Below are 20,739 nucleotides of genomic sequence, written 5' to 3'. Positions count from 1 at the left end.
CAAATTTATGTTTGTTTACTAAGCTTCTAAATTTCATTCTATCTTGAATGGTTTCGTCCTCAATACCCATTTCTTGTAGATCTTCATGAATTTCTGCTAACCAATTGTTGCGGATTTTCAGGGTTAGAGCTAGATTTAGAATTTTCTTTGTCAGCCTGTTGTTATCCATTCTGTGTAGGTGTCCGTAGAATTTTAGTCGTCTCTTTCTGATGGTATCTGTGATTTTTTCTGTGAATTGAAAAATTTCGTGTGGTTTCTTTTTCGTCCAAATTCCATTTTCGAACTTTGGTCCTAGGATTTTTCTGAGAACTTTCCTCTCTTGTTTCTCAATGCTTTTCATTTGTGACCTGCCGCCAATGATCAGTGTTTCAGATGCATAAAGTGCCTCTGGTTTGATGACTGTATTGTAGTGTCGTAATTTTGCATTTTTTGATACACATCTTTTGTTGTATCTGTTCCATGTGATTTTGTAAGCCTTTTGCAGTTTAGCAGTTCTTTCTTTGTTAGCTTCCTGATTTAACCCTGCTGGCTGAATAATTTCACCTAGATATTTGAATTTGTCTACTTGGGAAATTATTCCACAGTTGGTGATTAATGGTTGATTGTCGAATCTTGATTTAGTTCCTTCCATAAACTGCGTCTTTTCAAATGAAATTTGAAGTCCGGTTTTTGCGGCTATTTCATTCAATTTTTCTATGGATTGGATTGCTTCTTGTCTGTTGTTCGAAAGGATCGCAAGGTCATCTGCGAAAGCTAAGCAGTCAAGGTGAATTTTGTCTTTAAGAAGTCTGCCAATGTTTATACCTTTAGTTTCTTTTCTCCATTCACGAATCACTTTTTCCAAAACTAAATTGAATAGTAGTGGGGATAGTCCATCTCCCTGTCGGACGCCAGTTCTGATTTCGAACGGTTCAGAAATTTCTCCCAAGAACTTAACTTTTGATGTTGTGTTGGTCAGAGTTTGTTTAATCAATTCCCTCGTTTTCCTGTCGACTTGAAATTCCTCTAGTATGTTGAACAGGGTCTGCCGATCTATGGAATCATACGCTTTTTTGAAGTCAACAAAGGTGATTACTGTTTGTTTGGTTTTGCGAATCTGTAGTATGGTTTTTAGGTTTAGGATTTGTTCTGAGCAGGATCTCCCTTTTCGGAATCCAGCCTGATAATCTCCGATCAGGTGGTCTGTTTGTTTCTCTAATCTATTAAGTAGAGCTTTAGAGAAGATTTTATATACGAGTGAGAGGAGAGAAATTCCTCTGTAGTTGTTAATATCTGATTTGTCTCCTTTCTTGTGAAGTGGGTGAATCAATGCACATTTCCAATCCTCCGGAATTTCTTCAGAAAACCAAATGTCCTGTAAGATTTTTTGAATACTCTGGGCCAGTTTGTCACCACCAATTTTCAACATTTCAGCGATTATTCCATCTTCTCCTGGTGCTTTGTTGTCTTTTAAATCTCTGATTATTTGTTTGACTTCTTGTAATGTGGGGGGTTCTGAATCTGGATTAGGTGTTGGTTTTTCATAGGTGAATTGTTCCTTTGGAGATTCACAGTTTAAAAGGTCCATGAAATGGTTTGCTAGGAGTTCACAATTTCCCTTATTACTTGTTTCCAAAGTCCCATCTGTACGTTTGAAACAGAGACTAGGTGCCTGGTAATTGGATAATTATCATTATTATTATTATTATTATTATTATTATTATTATTATTATTATTATTATTATTATTACTGGAAATTGTTGGAAAACAGTCCAAAATCTATAAGATGTTATCTTACCTGTGCTATAGAGTAGTCCGAAGCACACGCAGCCTGCAACCCCTCCACGCCAGAGATGCCAACACCAACATGTGCTTTCTGTATCATGGCCACATCATTCGCGCCATCACCAATGGCCAGAGTAATACTTTTGGTGTGGGATGTGACCAAGTCAACAACCTATCACAAAAGAGTCATACAAAATTAATAAACTTACAGTTCTAGCTGTTAGATACAGATTATAAAAGTATATCTTTTACTATTTATTTTACCGACACAGCCAGGTTATATGGCAACGATGGGATAGGGCAGGGTTGGGACTGGGAAGAAAGTGACACTGGCCTTAACTAAGGTACAGTCCCAGCATTTGCCTGGTGTGGGAAACCATAAAGAACCTTCTTCAGGGCATCCAACAGTGAGTTTTGAATCCACTATCTTCTGCATGAATGCAAACCCACAGTAACAGAAGGGAAATCAGATTTGGGTGGTAATATGATTGTTGCTCGTTTTGGAAACTAGACATTGTGGTTATCAGCCTCCTGTACTAGTGAATACTGTCTGATTATCTGTGTCATAGTTGTACCTGTTGCTATATGCATTGAGGCTACCATCATTGGTCACCATCTCAGATGGATAGGGGACGTCCTTCGCATGAGTGAAACCAGGCTTTCTCAGCAACTTCTGTATGGTGAACTCTGTCCCAGCTCATCTCAGGGAGCCCCTTTGAGGTGTTTCAAGGATCAGCTAAAGCATACTATGAAAAGAGCTGGAATTAACAATCAATCTTGGGATGCACTTGCTGAGAATTGTACACTTTGGCACCACACGGTTTCTACCATCAGTTTTGGTGTTTGAAGAGGAACGACGGCAATGTGAAGAGGACAAAAATAACAAGCAAGGAAGCTCCGTTAAGGTCAGTTCCGCCCTCCTCCAATTATTTCATGTGACCTGTGCGGACGTATGATTCATGCCAAGATTGGGCTACTAAGTCATATGAAACATATTCATAAAGCTTTGAGAGTGTGAAAATGTAAACTGAAGGATCTCCTATCCACAACAATTAATGACAAAGTACATAATCACTTTTAATTACATTTTTATTAAAGCTTTCTATGTACAGTAGGTAAAACAAGTATTCATACATACTGTTTCAAACGGTACACAAACAGGAATTATCGGTAAGCGATTTATACTAACACTACAGATACACTACTGTTTACATTATAAGATATCAGAATCATCCGTATTGACACTTTTCACTTTACAACGGAAAAATAAAATGCATCCTCCTAATTCAATACAGAACATAATTCCATCATTAGATGGAGCAATAAAATTCAAACATGTTTCGACTCGTTTGAGCCATCTTCAGTGAAATAAGGGGGGTTAATATAGTAATCTACATAATACAAGCTAAAAGTGTGCTAAAAACATAATGAAGGAACAAAAGAAAAAACAAAAGAGACATTACAAAAATAAAAACAATATACAACATTTACATCATTAGATGGAGCAACAAATAACTCGCTGAGACAAATTCAGTGAAAAAAAGGTTAATATAAAACATAATTGAACCCAAAAAGTGTGCTAAAACTAAGAAAAGAAAAGAAATGATACAGACAGAAACGAAACAATAAGTGCTAAAGGTGAGGTTGTGGACCTCTTAGTCTAAAAATTTTAGTTTGATAATTCAAAAAACAAGACGAAATCACTGTGTTGAAAATTCAGGCTGACAGTCTGTCTTTGTAGAAACACCATCACCACGAATGGCTAGAAGGGGAGTGAAAAAGCTTCAGAAACCAAGTTTGAGAGGAGACAACGTGCCAGGTGAAATGTATGTGATAAGTGATGGGAAAAGACACCGAGCGGTCCCTTTTCATGAAGATTATTTCCAATGTTGGCTAGATGTGTTTGCCTTATTTTAAATGGTCAGGAGGGCAGCGAGGAAATTGAGAATCTGTATTAGAGGAGTAACAAGTGCATGGTAAACTGTAAGTGACCATAGTGCAAACTGTCAATGAAGTTATAATCTGTAATAGAAAAAAAAATAAGGTTGTGTGAGAAATTTGGGCTGATAGGCAAAATGTGTAAAATGGATGTGAAGAAAACGTTAAAACTTACAGTACTTAAAAGGTGGTTGTCCACTGAAATTGGCCTGGCCTTCTCAGAGTTAATGGTCTTGTTCGTACGATTGTGTCTATTGTTGGCTCAGCTGTGTTTGCGAGGATGGGAGGAGCGTAGGAGAAAGGGCGGTGCAGGGCTGGTGGGGAGATGGTGGGGGGTGGGGAGGCGAGAGTGGTAGCAAGTTGGAGAGACGAGGCGGGGCTTGTTTTTATTATAGAAGTTCTGACAAATATATGGAATGAATGTTTCAAGTTTTTTTTTTTTTTTTTCATTGATTTAATTTAAATTGCGAGATGGGTTCATGACCTGATCTTAATCGATGTGAATGCTCTCGTGAACGTTGAGTAAGGTGCCTTTTTGCTCATAATGCAAGATCTTAAGATCTTTATCTATTGATGTGTATTCGTGGCTGGATGTTTTATCATGTTCACTCATAGCTGAAAAACAATTATATTTGAGAGCGTTGCGATGTTCGGCGTATCTTATGACAGAATTGTGGCCTGTTTGACCTCCATAGCTGTAATTACAGGATTGGCATTCTAATTTCTAAACTCCGGAGTTCAAATATCTATTATTGATGTTATTAGTGTTATTGTTGACAGTGTATATTCAAAATGAGTTTGGAGTTGGTGTGGGAGGTTCTAAATGCTATTTTGATGTTGTGTTTTTTAAAAATATTAGAAACTCGGTAAATGCTACTATTATTAAAAGTGAATGTGGAGAATTTTCTTTAGGAGCGGAATCTTTTTCTAGGGTAGTCTTGGGTCTGCTCTTATGTCTATTGATGATTCTGCTGAAGTTTCTACTGAAACCGTTGTGTTCTGCAATATTGTAAATGGTATTAATTTCTTTTTAGTAATTCTTGCGGGATAAAGGGACAGGTAATGCTCTGAGTAATAAAGGGACAGGTAATGCTCTGAGTATCATGCTATTGTAAGCTGCTTTCTTATATATGTCTGGGTGCACAGAAGTTTGTTGGATGGTACTGATGGTGTGGGTGGGTTTCCTGTATACATTAAAGGGTAAAGTGTTGTTGCAGTTGCGCATAATGGTTACATCCAGATAATTGAGGGCTTTATTGTTTTCTGACTATGGTGAATTTTATATGTGGGTCAATGGAGTTGAGAAATTCAAGTACTCTGTTGCTGTTCGTAATACGGGAGTCTAAAATAACAAACGTGTCATCTACAGAGCGTGTCCATTGTTGAATGCCGTTAATCTTGCCAATGATGTGAGAATATTCTAAATGATCGATGTAAATATCTGCAAGGATCCCTGAAGCTGGTGACCCCATGGGAAGACCTATCTGTTGGTAAATGACATTATTGAAAGTGAAGAAATTGTTATTCACTGTAAACTTCAGAATCCGAATAAATTAATCTATTTCGCCTATACTTAAATTGCTGAATTTGGAAAGATTGTTCTTGATCAATTGTATGGTGTTGTTAATGAGCACATTAGCATACATGTTAGTAATGTCAAATGAATGAAGTGTGTGGTGTTTGGATAAATTAAAGTGTTTAATTTTATTGCAAAATTCTATGGAGTTCTGTACTGATGTATTGGCAATGTATTCAGCAATTTAAGTATAGGCAAAATTTATTCTGTGCTGAGCAGTATCAAATCAAATCAAAATCAAAATCAAAATCAAAATCAAATCAAAATCTCTTTATTTGCAAATGAGGTGTCTACCTCGATGGCAAATGGTACACTAAAATACATTATTGTCAAGCACTAAGTTTTAAATTAACAAGAGAAGACATTTTCCTAGAATACAATATTATACAATTTACGCTAATAATTTTTTCCTATTAAACACACAGCTCATCCTTAATTAATTTATATAGTTTACAAAATTCTCCTTTTAATATCTCCTGTACTTACATAGTCAACTCATATACAATACTGTATGAGGAATTACTTCAAATAATACTGTACAACTGGTATAAGATTAAAATTTACATTACTTTTATTTATTTATTCATTTATTTATTTTACCCATTTTGGAACTTAAGTAACATAACGACCTGCTGCGTTTTAACCAGAGCCCCTATTGCCACCGCTTTTCAGAGTTCCTGAAGGGCCTTCACATCTACCGTAGCAGTCCCAGGGCCCTCAAAGTCCCCACTGTACTTCACCCCTACAGGCAGTCCCCTACTTCAGCTGTCCAATCTCCACAGACCCCAGGGGATGGAATTAATTTATTCGCACACATTTTTTATTTACAATAACCTGCACTGGTCAAATGCCCTCTAACATTTAATTTTTCTCCACGGCTGTTTATTCTCTTCTTGAATATCTGTACAGATTTTGGAAAAGGATCAAACACTACCCCTGGTAAACTGTTCCACTCCTTCACGCCCCTCCCAATGAATGAAAATTTACCCCAATCGCTTCTTCTAAAATTCCTTCTAATTTTATACTTGTGGTCAGTCCTGCCGATATAATTATTTTCCAACTGAAGCCTCTCATGGATTTCTTCCCATGCTTCTTCTCCTGTATAGGCTCTATATAATCCTACAAGTCTAGTTTTCTCCCTTCTTTTACTTAAAGTTTCCCACCCAAGTTCCTGTAACATTTCTGATACACTACTTTTTCTCCTGAAAACGCCTGTTACAAATCTTGCTGCTTTCCTCTGCACACTATCTATTTCTTTTATTAGGTATTCTTGGAGAGGATACCAAACACTGTTTGCATATTCCAATAATGGATTAACCATACTTCAGTAACTTTTCTCTTTTAATTCTTTGTTGCATCCTTTAAGTAGCCTCATTATGACATGTAACGATCTGTATGCTTTCCCAACAATGTCATTAACATGACCCTTCCAGTGCAAAATACTTTCAAATTTAACACCTAAGTATTTGCACTTGCCATCTTTTGGGATAACTACCTCATCCAAAGTATATTTAAATTCAGTTTTAAAGCTCCTGTTTGTAAATCCTGTAACAGTTGATTTGCCTCCATTAACCTTCATAATATTTTCTTCAACCAATTGTTGGATACTCTCAAGGTCCCTTTGTAATTCTGAACAGTCCTCAATGTTATTTATTTCCCTATAAACAATTATGTCATCTGCATACAATCTTATTTTTGATGTTATATTTGTTCCCTAAATCATTTGTGTATATTAAGAAAAGTAATGGACTGATGATACTACCCTCTGCAATTCCCTTCCAAACTTTCTCTTCCTGTGATACATTATTTCCTACTTTGACTTTCTGAACCCTTGAATTTAGAAATGTTCTTATCCAACGTATAACCCTTACGTCTAATCCTATTCCCTCCAATTTCTTTAATAATATTCCATGTTCCACTCTATCAAAGGCTTTGGAAAGATCTATGGCTATGCAATCTAACTGGCCTCCTGAATCCAACTGATCTGATATGTCCTGTTGAAATTCCAGCAGTTGTGCCTCACAAGAAAATTTCTTTCTAAATCCATACTGGCACCTCATGAACCAATTTTTATCATCACATATCCCTCCGATGTACTTTGCTATTAATCTCTCCAGTATTTTACACACTACACTGGTCAGGCTGATTGGTCTGTAGTTCTCAGGGTTCCTTTTATCACCCTTTCCTTTATAAATTGGTATTATTATAGATTCCTTCAATTCCTTTGGTATTACACTATTATTTATGACATAGTCAAAGATAAATTTTAAATAAGGCACTATGTACCACCCCATTGTCTTTAATACCTCCCCAGTAATTTGATCACTTCCTGCTGCTTTTCCTTGCTGAAGCAGTTGGATTTCTCTGAAAATATCTTCATTTGTGAATGAGAAACTTCTTGTTTCCCTCTGTGTCTCTCCCTCTCTATCTTCTGTTTTGGTTTCCAACTCTTGACAATCTTCTACTGAATCTCTGAATTCCCTATGAAATAGATTTGCTTTCTCAGTATCTGTTAAGTAGTGTTCACTCCCTTCTCCCACCATTGTGGGAATTTGGATTCCTTTTCCTTTTTGACTCCTAATATATGAATACAGCTTTTTTCCATTTCCCTTTGTGGTCATTACCCTCTTGAAGTATGCCATTCATATAATTCTCTTTGCTTTCTTTTTTGCTCTATTCAGTTCCCTCATTAGCTGTTTTCTAGTTTCTCTACTCTCACTATCCTCTTTGATTTTCATGTTTACTATTCTAATTTTCTTTTTAATTTTCTTATTTCCCTTGTATAATAAACAGGGTCTGAGGTCATTTTGCCCTTCTTAACAGGTACAAATCTCTTCTCTCCTTCCCAAATGATTCCATCAAATTTAGCCCGAAGTGTATCCACATTACTTCCTTCACTTATCTAACAACTGAACTGTGATTTAAGGTAAGTCCCAAATTCATCAACTTTAGTTTTTCTGTACAATTTCTTGTCTTGTGTGACCTCTTATTAAGCCTTTTTGGTACCAGTCCTACATCCATTATTACAGCCTTATGGTCACCTATTCCTTCAATTACCTCAGTTTTATCAACAATTTCCCATGGTTTAACTAAGAATACATCTAGCAAGTTATTGAGACGAATCGGTTCTTGTACTACTTGTGTAAATCCTCCCTCCCAAATTAACTTATTTGCCAGTTTCTGTTCATGACATGCAGCTCCATTCCATTCAACTTTAGGCAATTTTAGATCTCCTCCAACTATTACCATAACATTATTATTGTTTTTATGAGCATAATCTATTATTTTCTCAAATATTTCCATGTCTCTTTCCTCTCTTCCTAGCCTATATGTTCCTATAATTCCCACCTCTTTCATATTATCACAAACTAATTTTATCCCTAATATTTCATCCCTTTCATTGGTAAACCATTCATGTAAACAGTAAGTTTCCTTCACCAGAATAAACATCTCCCCCTCCCATTTTATCTCCTTGGTCTCTACGATAGACTGTGTACCCTTCTGGAAATACTTCTCTATTACCCACCCCTTCTCTCAACCACGATTCCACTCCTATCACCACATCAGTCTCATAAGATTCCATCAATGTACCGAATTTTAATTGTTTATTTACTACACTCTGACAGTTTACCAAGAGCAATCTCAGAACCACTTCATCCCTAAAACTTGACTGTTGCAATTGGGTAACTTGAAATTCCTTACTTTCCTGAGTTTCATTTTCTAGTTGACTGAGCCAGCTTGAAGTACAGCTGGCTCTTTCTACTAGTTTTCCTGGTCAGTATTATAACTCAAAGGAGTTGCCTTTTTTACAATACATATCTTATGATTAATAAAATGTAGAACAATATTTGCAATCTTTCGTTTACCTGAATTGTTTAGATGAAGGCCATGCTTTGTGTAACAGTGTCTCTCAAAACTGCTGCATTCAATTACCTGAGTATTACAAAAAAAATTACAAATTTTAACCATATCTGTATTAACTTTGTCCACTTCAATGTTCACACACAAGTCTCTAATCAAATCATGCCTGTGGGGCACATTCACTACAAAGATGTTAGTGTGAGTCAGCGTACCTAGTGTACGTTTAAAGTGAGAAATGATATTCTTAGCGTCGTTGTGAGCTACGTCGTTCGGCCCGCCGATGATCACTACTGCATCACAACTTCCGAGATTTCTTGCTGCCTGCTCCGTGTTTTCCAGTACCTTCTTGATTGGGGCCCCAGGACAGATGACGGCCAATGCTGCAATATCTTCATTGTTCATTTCCTTTGCAAATCCCCTCGCCTGGCTATCACCAAATATAAGAATGTTCGACACTTTCACCAGTGCACTGTGTGGGATTTTAGGCCTAACTCTGCTGCCTCTCACAATGGAGTTTGTGATATATGTTTGACTGCTTCCCATATGGATAAGTCCTTGCGTATCCCTTACTTCCCTCAGGGCTGAAAATCTATTCTGGGTATCAACTACAATTTGTCCTAATTTAACTGTACACTTTTCCCCCTGGAATCTGAAGCAACTACAGTACAGTGAAGGGTAGTGAATATTCATTATGTGATAGCTTACCTACAGATTAGGAACATAATTGTGTGAAGTTGACTAGTGTGGTGCACATTTGTCTTCTGATAGCTTAGATATGTAAACGGTAAAAATCATGAAATAGATAAAAATGAAATGAAAATCAAAATCCTTCAGGAAGTGGACTGGCATCCACATTTCTTAAGCATGTACAGGTAGAGCCAATGTTGAAACTTACAACTTCGAGTTTCAACTCAATTAGGTCGAAGTTTTGCCGAGTTCACTTGCCAGTGAGAACAGACATCATCAGAAGAAAGAAGAAACAGTTGAACCAAGAGAAGCAGTTAAGATCAGAAAAAATATAGACATAAACAAAGTGAAAGCAAAGACAAGTCAGATCGACCAGGTGAAAACAGAAAGAAGAATTTGTTTTACGTCGCACCGACTCAGATAGGTCCTATGGCGATGAGGGATAGGAAAGGCCTAGGAATAGGAAAGAAGTGGCCGTGGCCTTAATTAAGGTATAGCCCCAGCATTTTCCTGGTGTGAAAATGGAAAATCATGAAAAACCATCTTCAGGGCTGCCGACAGTGGGGTTTGAACCCACTATCTCCCGGATGCAAGCTCACAGCTGCGTCCCTTACCGCATGGCCAACTCACCCAGTCAGGGGAAAACAATGATAGAAGACGATGATATAGATTCCGCAGCATGGCGGATAGCAAATTGCTATGAAGAAGCCGCCCATTTAAGCCTGGGGACAAGAAAGTTAACAGCCTGGTTCGACAATGTTATGAGGCAAGAAGCAACACCTTAGAAAAATTGAAGAGAGCAAGAGAAAGAAGGAACATAGAAGATCTGGAAGAGTACCGGCAACAGTGAACACAGTACAAAGAGCTCTTGAAAAAGGATGCAGTACATGGACAAAAAACAGAAAAAGCAAAAATGGACCCATACAAGAATTCGTGACAAAGAAAACTGAGCAGAATACAGTCAAATATCGATATGCAAACATGGAAAACTTATCTCAGCAAAACAATTGCTTTGAGAGACACTAGACCAACATTCAGGTACCCTAAACACAGAGAACCATCAGAAGTTATAACAGAAGGTGAAATCATACAGGCAATCAATGAAGGAAGAAGCAATAGAGCTCCAGGACAAGATAGAGTCAGAAATGTGCATCTAAAATAAACCGTGAATGTAATGATCCTGGCGTGGAGTGCCTCCTAACAAACAGAGTGGTGAATAAATTGGATCCACTGTTACCAGAAGAGCAATTTGGGTTCAGATATGGAAAAGATCTATAATGATGGCACTGGAGAATTTAATGAATAACATTCATCATGTCCTAGAAATGCCAAGAGGCAAATTATTTGTGGCATTCATTGACTATTCCGAGGCATTTGAGTGGGTAAACAGAAGGCTTCTCATAGATAAGCTGGAGAAGTTAATCGGAACATATAAAGTCATAACACTCATATCAAACCTGCTGGCAGAAAATTATATACAGGTGGACGATGGGGTAGGGATGTCAGACTGGATGCCACAAACTATAGGAGTACTTCAAGGTGATCCACTCAGCTGTATATTATATAATGCTTTCACCTCAGATATAGTGTCAGAGATAAAGAAAATGACCGATAATGAAATGTACTTGTATGCTGATGACATGCCAATTGCAGTTGAAGACGTAACAACAGCAATATACGATAAACTTGCTAGCAAACTGGACAAACAGGAATGAAATGAAAATTACTGAGGAGAAGACAGAACTAGTCATATTTAAGAAAGAAGGTAAGCTAAAGGAAACAGAACACACACCGTGTAATAACATCCATCTTTGCAGAGTTAGCAGTTTGAGATACCTAGGTGTATTCTTGCAGACCACATGCAGCAGTTTCAGGATTCATACAAGAGCTAGAATGGTTGCAGCACCGAAAGTGATGAATGACATTGAGAAGATCACACATATTGCAGTAGACAGAGCCATGGTGCTCTTTTGAGTAAAAGTGCTACCGGTGTTAACCTACGGGCTTGAGATCATAGGAGAATTTATGAGTGTGAAGCAATTAGAAGATCTGTAGAAGATAAAACCCACCAGATATCTAGTTGTTTGTTTAGTTTTTTCTTTTTTTTTTTTTGCACCGACACAGATACATATTATGGGGACGATGGGACAGGAAAGGGCTAGGAGTGGGAAGGAAATGGCTGTGGTCTTAATTAACGCACAGCCCCAGAATTTGCTGGTGTGAAAATGGGAAACCACGGAAAACAATCTTCAGGGCTGCTGACAGTGGAGTTTGAACCCGTATCTCCCGAATACTGGATTATTTGTTTTAAGGTTATCCATTGTGCTGATGATGCCCATTAAGAAGGGCGAAACATGTTCACGATCTTTCTATTTTTAATAATTATTTAACCACAAAATGTGGTATTGTAAGTATTGACTAGGTTAACATTGAACGAATATTTTGTAAATTGTATGTAATTACTGGATACTGGCCGCACTTAAGCGACTGCAGCTATCGAGCTCGGTACCAGATACCTAATTTAAAGTTAAAAATTTCATTGTTCCGTATTGAAGAATATTACAGTTAAAATTGAAATAATTGATAAAGAGATTCAACCTATTCAATACAAAAGAATAAGAAATGTAGTGAATTACATTCCTATTTAATAATAAGTAGAAATGGTACCGGTTTCGACCCTAGTCCAGATCATCATCAGCCGGTTAAAACATGAAAAACAATGCATAGGAAAAGGAAATGAAGGATCAAGTACAGTCCGGATCAATAGAAGAGGCGCTATAAAAATGAACGGGGGTAGACACTGTAAAACTCAGAAAAAGTAGAATGCAAGTCACTCAAAAGAAAACAGTGCGCAATTCTCTGAGCGGCAGCATGGCACACGTAGCGCTAGGCAAAGTCCCACAATGTTTATGAATAGTGGAGAACGGTTAAATGAAGATCCATAATTGTGCAGGAGTTGAAGACGAGTAGATCCATTGAAGCAACTTACCAGCTCCCGGTGATCAGCGCGACACATTCAACATTAGGCACTGTGGTTTCAAACGCCAAAGTAAAATGGAGAATAGCTTGAAGATCCAGTAATTTTCCGCAGTCGCGGGAAAGTAATTATATAGATAAATATAATACCCTATTTTACATAGTATACTAGGGTTATAGTTAAAATGCATATTCAATTTTACAATTGAAATGAATTCATGTATCTAATCGGTGGAAAATTAAGTGGATGAATATACACCTGGTAAGTGGTGTATCTTTTATTGTACTGAATAGGTGGACAAATATGTAAATTCTTACTAAGAATTTTTAACTATGGTTTCAAATATCACAAACAAACAAACAAACAAACAAAATCACTCATGTCGCAAAAAATATATCAAGTGTTTACACATTCCTCTTGCATAGTTTTTATTTGTGTATTGTTTTTTCATCACATTCTCTTCCCTTGTCTGCTGGGGAAACATCTTAAACGAGGTTTTACTGTATTACAATACTCATTATTCCTCCCACCTTTCATTCGTTTTTCTTAACTTTGGAATCTTTCCAGACATCATTTATCATCATTTGTGAAATTATAGTACTACCTTACCCTTATATCACCCAATCCAGCTACCTGTGAAGAATATGATTCAATATGAAATAATGATGCTAATGTCACGAGGGATGATATGAAGATTTTCCCACCTGATTGATGATATACCTATAATCCGTCCATAACCACAATATCCCGTGTGAGGAGTCTTAAGACGTCTTTGATTTGGGTTTAGCTTGGCATGATCAAGACAATTATAACATATCTACGAAATTTCAAGTGGAACAAAAAAAAGTAAACAGCTGTTACAGTTAATTCACTGTCTTGCGGTGGTTTTATCGCTGCCATCCTGTATTGCTTTTTAGGATGACTTCTGCATTCTGAATCAGGATCCGATGTTAATTTTTCCCCATCACATCACATTTTCTCAAAAATCCTATATTACGTTTATTTCATCACATGCACTAATGCACTTCTTACGTTGTTAGGAAGAGTGTTGCTTTAATTTAGATTTCCGTATCCTTTTATTAATTTATTTTATTATTTTATTAATTCGACGTCCTCCGGCCATCTCGTAGTCCTGTATTATCACGCTCAGTGCATAGAGCCGGCAACTATGTACAACATAGCTGGTAACGCGCGGTTTTGGCTGAGTGGCGTCATTCTCTCATTGTGCTTTGTCCGTGACAGTCTGAGTTGTATTTCGATTGCTAGTGAAAAGAGATTTTTGTCTTCATAAGCATTCTATATGTGAGTGACGCACTGTGTTAATATTTTTATTGAACTTACATCTATCAACATGCCACGACGTGGCTGCAAGAATGATCCAGATACATTCTGCTATGTATGTGGAAGTTTGAGACAGCGGCGCAATATAACCGAGTTCGTGAGAAAGACCTACTATGCCTACTTTGGCTTGAAATTTGGAGATCAAGACAAGCCGTGGGCACAACATAAGGCTTGTAGAACCTGTATAGAGCAGTTACGGCAATGGGTGAACGGTAAGCGAACTGCGATGCCATTCGGTATTCCAATGGTGTGACGATAACCCCCAGACCATACTACTCACTGCTACTTCTGTTCTGTGAATGCGAAGGGATTTAACAGCAGCAACATTGTAACACTGTATATCCAAGCAATATTCGATCTGCAATTTTACCTGTTCCTCACGGCCCTGATACACCAGTACCACAGTGTCCCTCTTTTGAATCTGACGCAGAAATGGTGGGCACTAACTCTGACTGTGATTTCTCCTCTGAATGTGTTGAGAAAGAACTGAGACTGTTCGAGCAAAGTGCATTAAATGACTTTGTTCGAGATCTTGGTCTTACAAAGGAATCTGCCGAATTATTCGGGTCTATACTTCGTGAAAGGAACATGTTGGCACCAGGGATGACATACTATTGGTACAGACATCGCGACCAAGAATTTACACCCTTCTTTTCTGAAGAGGGAGCCTTGGTTTACTGCAACAACATTCCGGATGTTATCTTAAAACTAGGAGCACCACATTATGACCCTATTGACTGGAGACTTTTCATCAATGCTCCAAACATAGCTTGAAGTGTGTCCTCCTTCACAATGAAAACAAACTTGCATCCATTCCCGTTGCTCATTCAATTATTATGCGAGAAACATATGGAAATCTCGAAATGGTGTTGTGTAAACTGAAGTACCAGGAACACAACTGGCAAGTTTGTGGTGATTTCAAAGTGATAGGTATTCTGTCAGGTTTACAAGGAGGTTACACAAAGCACCCCTGCTTTTTGTGCGAGTGGGAGAGTCGAGCAAGGTTACATCTCTGGGCTCAAAAAGAATGGCCACGTAGACAATGGATTGTAGGGTTGAAAACCATAAAACAAGAAACTCTTGTTCAAAAGAGCAAAATACTGTTACCTCCGCTTCATAACAAACTAGGACTTGTGAAGAAATTTGTTAAGGCTCTAAACAATGAAGGTGAATGCTTTCAGTAGCTGTGTCATCGATACGCAGGCATCAGTAATTCCAAAATCAAGGAGAGTATTTTCACAGGTCCAGATATCAGAAAACTTCTTTCTGACGCTAATTTTAAAGACGTTATGTGCACTGCAGAGCGATCGGCATGGACAGCATTCCAGAACGTGGTCAAAAACTTTCTTGGAAACACAAAGGATTCAGACTAGATAGATTGCTGTTTCTTTGCAAGATTTAGGCTGAAAAACGAGCTTGAAAGTGCACATGTTACATTCACATCTGGATTATTTCCATGAGAACCTAGGAATGCTGAGTGAAGAGCATAGAGAAAAATTCCATCAAGATCTACAGGAAATTGAATGCAGATATCAAGGGAAATGGAACAAAAACATACTGGCTGATTACTGCTGGTTACTACTCCTCACACACGAAAAGCAAGGCGAAGACGTTTCTTATACTAAGGTAGGACATTATAAAATTGAAACCGTAGACTTACCATTCTCAGTACGTTATGAGGCTTATTGCATGGTAAATTTTGGTCCATTTGGCTGTGTTTTTCTAGAGGTCTGTTAACACAATACACTACATACCTTCATATTATCTTCATAAATATACCAGTGTAAGATAGGAGTGTTCAGATGGGTGAAAATAATAAGGAAGAAGCATTCTTTACATGTGATAATAGTAATCTTGTATGTGTGTGTGCTGCATATTTATCAAATTTTCATTTGGATTTGCAGAAAAACCTGATGTGATAGGGGAAAACTGACTTCAGTTCCGGAATCAGCATGCCCGAAATATAACACATCACTACATCACTACACATGGTCCGGCCCCGTGGTTTAGGGGGCAACGCGTCCGCCTGTCACCCGGCAGCCCCAGGTTCGATTCCTGGCCGGGTCAGGGTTTTTAAATTGTAAATGATTAATATCCCTGACTTCGGGTCTGGCTGTTTGTGTCGTCCTTAATGTTCCTTTCCTCACATTCAACACTTTACGCTTGTGCCATTTCCAAATGCACGCAGGTTCACAACATATGGTGCAAAGTAGGGGCAAAAGATCTTCTTAGGTCGACGCCTCGAATAAATAGCATTTTTTTAAAAATGTTAACTTTATGCAATGATCGGAAAGTTAGAATTCACAGGTCAGTGTTATTGAAGGGGGAAAAAAGGGAAGACGGTGAAGGATGTTATCTAGACTCTATGAGACAGTTTAACAAGCTGGGTATTGTCAAAGGCTCAGTGTAAACAACAATAGTTCAACAGGAATGAATTTTTTACATCACTTAAACTTAAGTGCCATGCATAGATAACACAAAACATACTTCTGCTTTCTGGATTGGTGATACTCTACAGCATATCACAACATTGCAACTGACGCACAGATCCAAGAAGTCTCTCCGTACATCACAGCTCAGAGCATACTTGAGAGTCTTGCCATCAATGACTAAGGCCACTTCGTTGGCCCTTCCTAACTGTTCTCCAAATTCTGTGCTGTGTCTTGCAATTGTCTCCCGTGTGCTCTATAAACATAAAAGAAATTAAGTACTGTTAACAGAACATACTCTAAAAATATCTCAAGGGTTAACAAACAAGGGATACTGAATGTGTACATAAAAACAGCAAAATATATTGGAAGATTTTTGACAATGGGAGTAATGATGGATCTTCATCTTCAGTCACCTCTGTCAACAAAGCTCCTAGGTTGGGCAATGGATCATTGACCTCCATTTTGTCCTCTCCTTCTACCCCTTTCCTCTGTATATTGTTTCCACCTCAACTTTTCATCTTCTAATATCCACCTTAATCTGGTCCTTCCAGCTCTTGCTCTGTCTCCCCCTTGGCCTCTATCCCTTACATCCCCGCTGCAGACTTATTCTTGGAATTCTGTCTGCTTTCATTCTTTTGACATGCCCAAACCAGCTAAAACAAGCCTTCACTATCTGGTCTCCTGGTTCTTCAACATCTAGTTTCCTTAGGAAATTTTCATTTCTGATTTTGTCCCTTCTTATTTAATGTTTCATACTTCTGAGGAACTTAAATTCCAATGTATGTATGTTTAGTCCTCAGCCCGAAGGCTGGTTGGATCCTCAACAGTTCCGCCATCAGCTGTCATAGATGGCCTAGGCATCACTGAAGAGGTGTACTAGGGAAATGAGGAGTGAGGTAGTTTCCCGTTGCTTTCCTCACTGAGCCAGAAGTTGCTATTACAAATCAGTCTGCCAAGCCCACTGAAATGCATGCACCAACTGACCCTATGAGCAATATTTTCACACCATTCATAGCAAGGACTGGCTGCAGAAGGAATGGTATTACTAGCATCACTCATACCTCGGTCACTTTCATTTTGTCAAAGCCAAGGATAAAGCAGAGACAGATCAATGAAAGTAACAAAATTGCTCTAGCCCACACCAGAAGATATAGTGCACTGTAAACACTAGGTCCCATGCCAGTAATCTATTCTCCTTACTGATGGTTACTGTTCATGTCTGAGTGGCAGAAGTCAATATCGACATGCAATACAATTTGTAGAGGGTTTTCTTACCCTTAATTGGAACATCACCCTTCCATACCAAATCTCTTAACCTTTAGTTCATTCCAGTAGCTTGCTGTATTCTTTGACTTATTTCTCTTTCAACAATTCTATCATTCATTACCATGCTTCCCCAGTATTTGAAGCTATCCACCACTTCCGGTCCCTTTCCTTTGATTTCAATTATCCTCTTTCCATTTCTGTTTGCTCTCATCATCATGACCTGGTCTTGCTCTTCTCTCCAATTATTTTAAGACCACATTCTTCTAACGTCTTGTTCCAGGCATCCAGTTGAATGTGAACTTCCTTTACATCATATCCAAAGATTACTACCGGTGTATCATCTGCAGACAGGTCTCTGTACCAAGGAGCAACTTCTCATTCCCTTTCTTGCAGATTCCACCCATTAAGATGACAAATAGGACATGTGACATTACACTACTCTGTTTTAAGCCTACTTTAGCTTTGAACCATTCTGATTTGCCCACTTTTGTCTTGACATATCTCTTCCAAGACACAATAAATAAAATAATATTAATTAGCCTACATAAACGTTCAATATTAAAACTGCAGATCATAAATTCAGTGTTATAAAACAGTACTGTATGATCTTGCATTTGATTCTGGGATTTGTCATGAATTTCAAACTAGTCAGTGTTTGGAAAGTGGTTCATTCAGCCTTGTGAGAATACACAAGGAGTTAGCTGATCTGAAAACTAATGGGCCAAATCAAGTGTATTTTCATTATCTCTCCTTTCTTCTCTTCAAGTAAAATTTATTTCTTAAAATCTAAATGCAAGTATCTGCAATAGTCTCTTACAGAAATACACACTTACACTCCTTCAAAATATCCTCATGACTGCATGTATGTACTCCATAACAAACTGAAATATCATTTCATCTCATTTATAGGCAAAAATAAAGAAATAGTAGCAAACAAACAAGCAAGCAAGAGGAAATATTACAGTCATATAGTATATCTTTACAAAAATCTAGACATAGGTATTAACATCTACACCAATGTTTCACTCTGATCAGGAAATCAATGTTATAAAACAGTACTGTATGAATATAAATGGCCAAAGCTAATATATTCCTTACAAATGGTGCAATTAAAGCAATCATCATTAGCATTCATGGAGGATTATGACAAGATCATTAGAAGTCTGCACAGAAACAACACTGTTTCTGCCAGCTGATGTCGCTAAAAGTAAGCGAATAGGAGAGTTACAGGACTGAGCCTTATTCACACAGCCTGGGAAACATTCCTACAACATTGCAAGGTGCTGTTAATGGACTCAGATCTCTGGGAGAGGAACTGAAGAAGTTGTGTGACAAACTCCATCTTCTGTTGTCCACAGAGTTGATGAAGTCAACAATGAAGGAGCTCTGAGAAGACCATCATCTTAGAGAATTTAAGAACTGGGATTGACTAACTCTGGGTTCAGAGTTGAGCTCTTTACTGATATGGCAGCAGCTAATAAATGGATTAGAAGTAAATCAAACCTCTTGACATATGAATGGATAACTTGCCTGAAACCAAATGCAGATGTAACAACCAACAGAGCTCTTTCTACCAGGTCCCAAAACAGTACCCAGTACAAATATGGCTGGCAGAAGCAAAACTCTTGGACATATTCTAAGGCAGTGAAACCACAGATCATTGCTTAGAAATTAGTGTAATCATTCAGTTAAGTAGTATATATCCATAAATCAATTAAAGACCATGAAGTGCATGAAGAGGTCATCAGCCTAAGTGTTAACAACTAACTGTACACGTCATGAGGACGTAACTGTCTACTTCAAAAGTTCTACATGTGGGCTACCAATTGACTCCATGATCTAGCTTGAACAGCATATTGAAAAAGTGGAAGCTGTGCATGATGAAATGAACGAAGTATATGACCCAACTATTGCTTACCTAAAGGAGCAGTACAATCTAGGAAGTACAAGTAAAATCGATTGTTAAATTGGTAAAAGTTATGCAATTCCAATTTCAGAAGCTTTTGTGCAACTATGGACTACTTGCGAGCCTCAGAGATAACATCACAACTGTCCACAAGAAGTTGTATCAGATTTTATTTCATCATCTCGCTGCTCACTCGTAAGCGATATATTACTGACATATATGCATACATTTTCCCTCTCTTTTAATTAGCTATTACATTATTATACAGGGTGTATTTCAATTGTACAAAAAAAAAAATTAAAAAAAAATCAGGGATTCTCTTCATATTATATAAAGAACAATGGCACAATCAGAGTGGCAGAAAACATTTCATGAACATTAAACTAAGAATAATAATTTACACCACCTTTCCAATACTTATCTTTCCTTATATTTAGGATATAAACATTACAACTGGTGTTGTAAGTTGGGGCATGTTTCGCTTAACTGTCATAAGCATCATCAGTCGAAATAAATCTTAGCCTAAAGTTAGGTCAGGGGCCCGAACCTAGTGTCCTAAGATTCGATTCTACAATTGATCAAGACCTCTGCATTATTAAATGTGTAAATAAAAGCAGCTTAATGACTGGATTGGAAAATACTTACTTTTTTTGGATCAACATTTTTATAATGATAATAATAATAATTTGAATGATGTCCCCGAGAACAACAGCCCTTTAATTGAACATGTCCCCAAGTTACTCACTAATTTTGATGTAAATCATAACAATTTCACCAAAATTTTCAATTATAAACCTTTAAATATCCCTCCGGTCGTAATAACAGATTTCACCTTACCCCCTCCCCATAATACAACTCCGTTGCCACCTTCTAGTGCTCTCTTTGTTGCGCCTACCCCTCCCCTCCTGACCTGCTCTCCCCCCAAGCAAGCACACCGATACAACACACATAGCAACGGGCAGACGTTTACCAGACCCCCTCGAGTGGCTAA

General features: G+C 37.8%; 1 protein-coding gene across 6 annotated transcripts in view; it reads right to left on the bottom strand.

Annotated features, from left to right (window-relative positions):
- The window catches only part of ATP8A (ATPase phospholipid transporting 8A1), a 305,670-nt gene that overhangs the window by 140,797 nt on the left and 144,134 nt on the right, over positions 1-20,739 (bottom strand). For all 6 annotated transcript variants that reach the window (XM_068227251.1, XM_068227249.1, XM_068227247.1 and 3 more), the window contains exons 15-16: positions 16,632-16,829; positions 1,778-1,936 (exon numbers count right to left, since the gene is read on the bottom strand). In XM_068227251.1, coding sequence (XP_068083352.1) covers positions 1,778-1,936; positions 16,632-16,829 — 357 coding nt within the window. The remainder of the gene's footprint in view (positions 1-1,777; positions 1,937-16,631; positions 16,830-20,739) is intronic.

Source organism: Anabrus simplex, chromosome 4 (genome assembly GCF_040414725.1).
Source record: "Anabrus simplex isolate iqAnaSimp1 chromosome 4, ASM4041472v1, whole genome shotgun sequence".
NCBI classification, from domain to species: domain Eukaryota; kingdom Metazoa; phylum Arthropoda; class Insecta; order Orthoptera; family Tettigoniidae; genus Anabrus; species Anabrus simplex.
The sequence above is the reverse complement of the archived record's forward strand: the minus strand, read 5'-3'. Positions and strand labels throughout refer to the sequence as shown.